Below are 8,378 nucleotides of genomic sequence, written 5' to 3'. Positions count from 1 at the left end.
ACTGCTTTTCTAAAATAAAGTGTTATAGTACAAAATACCGGAAAACAAGGCATTAAAATGGGATTAGAGTCATAAAGGTGAGATCCATCAGTGTCTCCTAACCATGGTGAAAAGCAGGGTATAAAAAACAGCTCTTCTTCTTCTTGAACTTTGTTCTTATGTGAAGGAGTCTGTTCAGGAAGGAGATCAAGCATATACAGACCACAACCATAATAATAATAGAGACAACCGTTGAGAAGAGTTCCTCCATTTATCATTCCGAGCTTAGCACAAAAAAGTCACTGCGCAGTTATTGCATTGCACACCGTGATTTTCCTACATGAGGTATAAATGCAGAAATTCCACTCCCATGCATCTACTGAAGTGAGCGCAAACTTACAAAAGCTTATATTTCCAATAAACCCACTCCTACCCAGCTTGCTGGGGGGTAATGACTGGGGAAGGCACTGGCAAACCACCCCGTCTTGAGTCGGCCAAGAAAACACTGGAGGGCGTCACCCCAAGGGTCAGACATGACTCGGTGCTTGCACAGGGGATACCTTTACCCTTACCCTAAAGTACTAGAAGGCTAACATTTGAGTCCGCTCAACAAAAGAAACTAATGGGGGAGGCGAAAACTGGACACTAGAAAGACGCCGTGAAATAATCACAACCTATTTCGCATTCTATTAAGAACCTCCTTTATATAACTACAAGGCCCTGCCGCTCTACCCCTTGCCATCTCTATGGCGACTGCTCTCTCTATTTTAGATTGGAAAACAAGAAGGCAAACGGAGACAGGAAGCGCCTTTAAGAGCCGGAAAACTCTAGCCTTTTCAACTCTATGGAAACAGCCGCTTTGAACGAGTCCCGACCCACGCTAGTTTGCCCTCACTCTAGCGAATACGCATGCGCATTCCAACCAATGAGACTTGGGGGGTTTGCCTTTCGTTATGAGTCTGACGCATGCGCTTGTGCCTCCAGTGTAAGCTACAAGCGGCTGCGCGTGCGCATTTCGCTTGACAGTGGAAAGAGAGAAAGGGGCGCTAGAGAGTGGCTGGATGCAGTTGTAGCCTTCCCTGCAGCACGGAGGGTGATTTTGGCAACACGCGTTAACATGGAGAGTGAGTATGCCTGGGGAAAGCTACTATCATTCTCATTGGGGGGGGGGTATTCCCCCCTTCTTTTTACTCCGAATTGCAGTTAATCCGGAGTGACTCCGGTTGTGCTGCCCCGTCTCATCTGTTTGAGATCTGGAGTGAAGGAGCCCCTTTCCCAATTCTTAGCTGCTTATCGGCAAAGTAGGCTGGCGCTTTTTAAAGAAGGGAACAGACAGAGGAAACGTTTTTCCAAGATGTTCTGTTGAGATCTTTGATGTCCTGTTCGGAGTGGTACACGGAAGCTGAAGATCCGTGTCTGAAGCTCGTGTGAATGTGGCAAGTTTTCAAGGCGAGTGCCAGGGGCCAGCTGGGAAGGAGAACTTGCAGAGAAAGTGTGTTAAACAAAAAAATACTTGGGAATTGACATGTGCCCCCCTCCCCCCAGAAAGGTACCTTTTAATGGGGAAGGAGGATTGGACGCATGTAGTCCCTCCCCTCCCTAGAATAAACTCCTGTCTTCTATATTTCTACCTGCCTTTCTCTTGACCCTAAGTTCCATTCAGAACTAGAGTAAAAAAAAAATGTTGGGTTGCTTAATAAGCCACAAAGGGCAAGGGGTTTTAAATACTTTATTCCATGTACATGAATGTCTGGGGATAAACCTAAAGCTTAACCTTGGGGGAGGCAGAAGAGCAGTGAAACGGGGGGCCTAAGAAGCAGTAGGGCTGTGGGAAGGAAATCTACGCCGGAGCGTGGGGAAGGTGGAGGGGATATAGACTTGGCATGAAAGGTAACATGGGAAAGGAAAAATTAGTGAACCTCCCTGTTCTAGAACAGTGTGCTTCCAGAAAATTGCAGTTCCTTATTGCTCCTTAGGGTACAAAAGACTTGCCAACAGCAGCTGCTTGATCTGGTATTTATATATAAACCTCTCACTTTCTTTTCCAGGTATCTTATATAGTCAACTGCCCCAACAAACAGCTAAACTTGTGAATATGCAGGTATTTTCCTTTTATTGTGTTACAGTAGCTAAAACTGGGTATTGCTGTGAGTCTGAAAGGGACGAGGTTTTGTTGCCTGTCTATAGGACAATTGGTGTGGAATGCTTGTTGAAACCAAAAGCAAGTTTTGAATCCATAGCACCTTAGAAATGAACAGGGAATGCTTGACTCTTCACAGAGAAAACAGTTATCCTAAAAATTGCATGGGGGATGGGGGTTGGAAGGGACCTGAAGAATAGTCACCTGAAGAACCCTAATGCTTCGCTTGTATTGAACTTTGTGGTTCACAAGTTACTGAACTTGGAACTGAGTATACTTCTAATATGAATTCCCCAACTGGTGATTCCGCCATTCTGGGGGCCAAAGAATGGGGGGCCCCATTCCGGGGGGCAAAGCATGTCGGCTAATTGTTCCCTTGTGGTTGGATTGCTGGATTCAGATCTTGGAGATCCAGGTTCGAATCCCTACCCTGCCATGGAAGCTAACCTTGGCAACTTCTAATTTGGCGAGCCGGGTTTAATTCCCCACTCCTCCTCCACATGCAGCCAGCTGGGTGACCTTGGGCTTGCCACAGCCCTGATAAAGCTGTTCTGACCGAGCAGTGATATCAGGGCTCTCTCAGCCTCACCCACCCCACAGGGTGTCTGTTCTGGGGAGAGGAAAGGTAAATGTAAGGCGCTTTGAGACTCCTAGTAGAGAAAAGCGGCATATAAGAACCAACTCTTCCTCTTCTTCCTTATGTAGCCTCAAAGGCCAAAGGAGGCCGATGCCTTTGTGAAAGCGTTCCTGAAGCGCAGTCTGCCCCAGAAGAGCGAGGAGGCCATCGAGGACCTCTTATCCCGGAAGGCTGTTGTCCTCGAGCATCTTCATAAAAGGCGGAGACGGGGCAAAAAGACAAGAGGGAAAGGGCTCTCTTCCAAAGAGAGGAGGGAGATGCGGCTCTTTGAAATTAAACCAGAACAACAGAGGTAAGAAACTGAGGCTTGTCCTGGCCAGGTAGGAAATGGTTAAAGGGAAAGTCCTTGAGAAATGTTCTCAGCCACCAGTTCAACATGGCAGAGACCCAAGGAGCATCCAAGTGGGTGTTTCTCAGCATGCTGCATGATCACAGAAGCTCATATTATTGGGGCATGGCATGCACTGCTTTCAGGTGAACTGGTGTCTAGACAATTCACAATTTTCCTTCCATCCTTCCGAGGTCGGTAAAATGAGGACCCAGCTTGCTGGGGGGTAAACGGTAATGACTGGGGAAGGCACTGGCAAATCACCCCGTATTGAGTCTGCCAAGAAAACGCTGGAGGGCGTCACCCCAAGGGTCAGACATGACTTGGTGCTTGCACAGGGGATACCTTTACCTTTTTAAAAGGAATATTCTGTTTAAAGAGCGTTGGCCACTAGAGGGCATCTTGTGATCTTTTATTCCAAATGCATCTTGTCTTATTAAGACTTAAAAGGGATCTAAAGAGGCAGGGAGCGGGTCTAAAGTGCAGCTGTGACCGTGACCTGATAGATGATTGATGTGCTATGCAGGAAAGAAGTAAAAGGAAAGAGGCGTTGTTCTGAAATCATGGAATCCCGCTGTATACCACATTGGTCAGACTGGACTTTGGGGTATTCTGGGCAGTTCTGGAAGCCTCACTTCAAAAAGGACGTGGACAAAATTGGGAGGGTTCAGAGGAGAGCGATGAGGATGATCTGAGGCCTGGAGACCAAACCCTATGGGGGAAGGCTGAGGAACTTGGGAATGTTCAGCCTGGAGAAGAGGAGGTTGAGAGGAGACGGGTTGGTTATCTTGAAGTATCTGAATGGTTGTCCCTTGGAGTCGGGCAGGGAGCAGTTCCTGTTGGCAGCAGAGGATAGGACCCATATTAATGGGTTTAAACTACGTGGAGAACGATATTGACTATATATCATAGAGTACTTCAGCAGTAGAATCGACTGCCTAAAGGGGTGGTGAGCTCCCCCCTCACTGTCAGTCTTCAAGCAGCGGCTCGATACTGATCCTGGATGCTTTAGGCTGATCCTGCACTGAGCAGGGGGTTGGACTTTAGATGGTCTTTGTGGTCCCTTCCACCTGTATGATTCTAAATGCTAAACTTTAACTGATTTGACAAAAGACATTGATTATTGACAGTGAAAAAGGCTTCTGATTGTTCTTCAGGTACAAGATATTCTTACCTTTGCATGAATTATGGAAGCAGTACATCCGGGACCTTTGCAACGGACTCAAGCCAGAAGCGTAAGTTTGGTTGGCTTAATTTTATCGTTTGCCACTTACGATAAGAGATTCTTCCTGGTTGTGTCAGGATCATGTTCCCAGCTGAAACCTGAATTGCATTAGTCTTCCAGGACCATACCACTGCAGACAGTATGTATGTTTTTGCCCTGTGGGTAAGTAGCTATTGCTTGAGGAATAATGGTTTTTCCATTGGGAGAAGACATCAAGCCCGTACAATTTTCCCTCTCTTTTCTCCTATGTTTGGGCTTTATATAAATTTAGAGTTGAATGACCATCCAAAGAGGAGGAAGCCCTAGTCTGGGGAGGGGGGGCAGACTGTAGCTCTCCAGAGGTCCATGAACTACAATTCCCATGAACCCCTGCTGGGCAATTGGCAGGGGATCATGGGAATTGTAGTCCATGAACATCTGGCTTTGGCCACCCCTGCCCTCATCAGTTGACTTACTTCCAATGCATAGAGTGGCTGTCCTTAGAATTTTCTGGTATCTCCTCCAGGTTTTCTTTCACACTTCAGGTTGAGGGCCAGGGTGGTATAGGGATTAAGAGCAGCAGACTCTAATCTGGAGAATCAGGTTTGATTCTCCACCCCCACCCCCTGCTGGGAAAATATGGTTGTACCCTAGAGTTCCTCGTGATTCCTACAGCTACCTTGAAGTGACAAAGAGGACCTCTAGGAATCATCTCAACCTCTATGGTAAAACTGGAAATCCAAAATGGCTTCCTGGGCAGGGAATTCCCCCATCCCCATCAGGAGCTAGGAATCCTAAAGAGAATATTTTTTCGTCTTTTCTATGTAATACAGTTAGCGAGTGGGCGATAGAGGACCACCAGAAGAAAAACATCACGTTGGCTTATGTGGTAGCTTTATCAGAGCTTTAAGCTAATGTTTTGGAAGTGGATCCATTAGATCTTGTGCAAATGTAAGATTTTAATTTTCTTTTCTTTTTTTAAACTAGACAGCCACAGATGATTCAGACCAAACTGCTAAAAGCTGATCTGCACGGGGCCCTTCTCACAGGTATTCTTGGGGATGGTCACTTAGGAACGAAGTCTGCCATGCTGTTTTTTATTTGTGCATGCCTGTGCATGAGTGTGTTCATTCACATTCATCAAGGCTTGTACTTACAGGTTGTATGCATGGGCTCATAGCTGAGGCTATTCTTTAGAAGCCAAAATCTACATTCAGTACCATATTATCATATAAAATCTTTTTTTTTTAATTGGCATCATTCTGTGTCTTTTGTCAGGTGCTTCCTTGGCATACTCAGAGACAGGGTTCACCCCCAGTGGACCAGAGAATGACATTTAGGGTGAATTCCTTGCCTCCAGCATCTCAAGAACATAAGAGGTGCCCCACTGGATCTGAAAAATAGCCCATCTAGTCCAGAATCCTCTCAGTGGCCAATTGGAGGAGCCAGCAAAGAGGGCATAGAGGCCAAGGCCTTCACCTGACGTCACTTCCTGGCACTGGGATTCCGAGGTCTGCTGCCTTTGGATGAGGAAGGACCCCTTGGTTCCCTTTCCTGTAATTTTTTTTTCAGCTCTGTGGCTCTGATTGGCTCATTTGCTCTGCTGTCCAGCAGCCAACCTGTTTTCAGGCAATTTGGTCTGAATAAAAAGAGCTTGAGGGGGAAAAACAAGCAACTCCAAACTCAGAAAAGTTTGGTGAAAACCGTATGAATATTGGCTTACGTGAGCTTTTGAGTTACGGCCTGGTGGCACCACCTGATTTGAGGTAGAACAGGTGATGGTCCCAGCCATGTGTCATTTGGTGCATGTGCTTGGCCACTTCCTGCCTTCAAAAAGTGCGCAGCTTGCTAAATTATTGTCATAAATGTAAGACTAAAACTGGCTGGCTGGCAGATATTCTGTCCAGATCTATGCCCGGACTTGATCTCTTCTGCAAAGGGACAGTAGAAAGTTTGGGGATATGTTTGTTCCATCATAGGTAACTCTTGTATTGTAAAATAGCTAGACTTATGTGCGTATTCTAGTTTAATTTTTCATAATAGCACTTCTTTCCTGTTCCAGAAAACAGACTGACTCAGATCCTACCTAAATGCTGAAAACTGCTCATACATGCTAAGGAAATTTATACATGGGAGGGGAGTTAAAGCTCTGCCCTTTCTACTTGCTCAGAGACAGCCTTACCAGAATTCTCCAAGGCACTGATTATGCGATTTGGGTTTTGTGTCATTATTAAATGTCCTATCTTGCAGGTCATATTGATTTATTCTTTTGTAATCTGCCTGGAATACCAGTGAGAATGGCAGGCTATGAAGAACGTAATTTTTTTAAAGTAATTATTTAATTCATTGATGTAAAATACAGCTGTGCCAGTCTTTTCTCCCAAAGCAGGTAATGATTCTGATTTTCTTTTTGCAGTGACAAAATCAAAATGTCCCTCCTATGTCGGTATTACGGGTATCGTGGTTCAGGAAATGAAACACGTCTTCAAAATTATTACCAATGAAGACCAATTGAAAGGTATGTGGGCAGCACGCCCCATTCTGACTGGCCTCACTTCCTCGGAGAATGCCTGTTGCCTTCCCTTTTCTCCCAGCAAACTGGGAAACTTTTGCAGATTATAAGTAGCTGGGCAGAAAGGACTGTATCGGTGCCTGGTTCTTGTGGCCCTTTCTTGCATGCCCAGAGAAATGCTAATTGCCACTTTTGGGTCAGGAGGTGAATTTCTTCCAGGCCAACCTGGCCAGGGAGTCTGGTGTTTGTTTGTTTGTTTGTTCGTTCATTCGTTTGTTTGTTTGTTCGTTTGTTTGTTTGTTTGTTCGTTTGTTCGTTTTGGGGGGTAATCATCTGGGCATGGAACTAGGGTCACTGTGGATCGGCAGGTAGTTGTGAATTTCCTGCATTCTGCATGGGGTTGGACTAGATGACCCTGGAGAGCCCTTCCAACTCTGTGATTCTGTGATTCAGCGTAGCAAGCATTGTGTTTCACCCTGGGGAAATCAGTAGTGACACTCACTGAAGATTGTTAGCAGAGCTGTGATTTTTCTTTTCTCCCCAACATTAAAAGCTGAAGGAACTGGTAAATAGTCCTACTTCTGTCCATGTCTCTAATGAGTGTGATCTAGCCAGACTTCAGCACGTAGGGGAAAGCTACGGCTCAGTGGAAGACCATCTGCTTGGCATGCAGAAGGAGGCTTGGATGGAATCTGAATTCAGAGGTCTGTGTGACATAAACTGCAGGTTCTGTGGACTTTTGGCCCAGTGAGTTTTCCAGTCCGAACAAAGAAATCATTCCTGCTTAATAAGCAATTGATCTCGAACATGTCCCTTGGAGGAACATGCAAGTACTTATCAGGACTCAAGGCATACACTCACAAACAGTGGCTATGTTTTTCCTTCTCTTTCAGTCGTTCCCAAATTTAACAATGTTTTCAGCATGGAGATCGATGGCTTCGTATCCTATATCTTCGGCAGCAAGATCCAGTTCCGAGCCAGCGAACGCTCTGCGAAGAAGTTTAAAGCCAGAGGCACTATTGATCTCTAACTAGTTTTGCGGAGACCTTGTTACCACTGATGGGCGACGGGGAGCGTCGATGGCAGCATATGAACTAAAAAAAAATTGGCCATAACCACCAAGCACAAGTACACCTCATTCCCAATACGCATTAATGCTTCTGTGTTTGAAGCACCTATTTTTTACTTTTTTGTAAATGATTTGTATTTATAAACTTTGTGCTTGAATAAAATTATTCTGCTGTCTGACTTAGAGATAGCATTTCTTTCTGGTATGAAGGCAAGCATTAAGAAGCCGGGAACTTCTTTTTATGGCTTTTCATAGACATGAATAAATGGAGAAATGCAGAGAGGTTTAAGTTCTTCAGAAATGGTTTCTTTCCCATGAATGAATGAATGAATGAATGAATGAATGAATGAATGAGCCGAGCGTCAGGATATGCTACTTCGTGTGAGGAAAGAACAAACCAGCTGCAGAATGTACAATCACATTTTTTATCATTTACAACTGCGCATGTTATATCTGGTCATGCTGACCTGCCTGGAAGGGCTGGGAAGGGGAGGGGCCTCGGGTGGGCG

The 8,378-nt window shown here is 45.4% G+C and overlaps 1 protein-coding gene across 2 annotated transcripts; it reads left to right on the top strand.

The window, feature by feature from the left end:
- Positions 1 to 956: 956 nt before the first annotated feature.
- POP4 (POP4 ribonuclease P/MRP subunit) lies at positions 957 to 8,048 on the top strand. Of its 2 annotated transcripts, none has more exons than XM_077310324.1 (7): positions 957 to 1,103; positions 2,028 to 2,080; positions 2,825 to 3,048; positions 4,242 to 4,319; positions 5,276 to 5,337; positions 6,705 to 6,806; positions 7,694 to 8,048. In XM_077310324.1, exons 1-7 carry the CDS (start codon positions 1,097 to 1,099, stop codon positions 7,828 to 7,830), a joined length of 663 nt encoding a protein of 220 aa, XP_077166439.1. In that variant the 5' UTR covers positions 957 to 1,096; the 3' UTR covers positions 7,831 to 8,048. The 2 variants fall into 2 exon arrangements, with proteins under 2 accessions (XP_077166439.1, XP_077166441.1); XM_077310326.1 differs by lacking the exon at positions 957 to 1,103 and adding an exon at positions 1,175 to 1,428.
- The last annotated feature ends 330 nt before the right edge of the window (positions 8,049 to 8,378 follow it).

The sequence above is a fragment of the Paroedura picta genome, chromosome 14, assembly GCF_049243985.1.
Source record: "Paroedura picta isolate Pp20150507F chromosome 14, Ppicta_v3.0, whole genome shotgun sequence".
Lineage (NCBI taxonomy): Eukaryota > Metazoa > Chordata > Lepidosauria > Squamata > Gekkonidae > Paroedura > Paroedura picta.
The sequence above is the reverse complement of the archived record's forward strand: the minus strand, read 5'-3'. Positions and strand labels throughout refer to the sequence as shown.

Bases quoted from the DNA above. Each gene is read 5' to 3' on its own strand.
- POP4 (XM_077310324.1), top strand. The intron at 3,049-4,241 runs GTAAGAAACTGA...ATTGTTCTTCAG, and splicing joins ATTAAACCAGAACAACAGAG to GTACAAGATATTCTTACCTT. The intron at 5,338-6,704 runs GTATTCTTGGGG...TTCTTTTTGCAG, and splicing joins GCACGGGGCCCTTCTCACAG to TGACAAAATCAAAATGTCCC.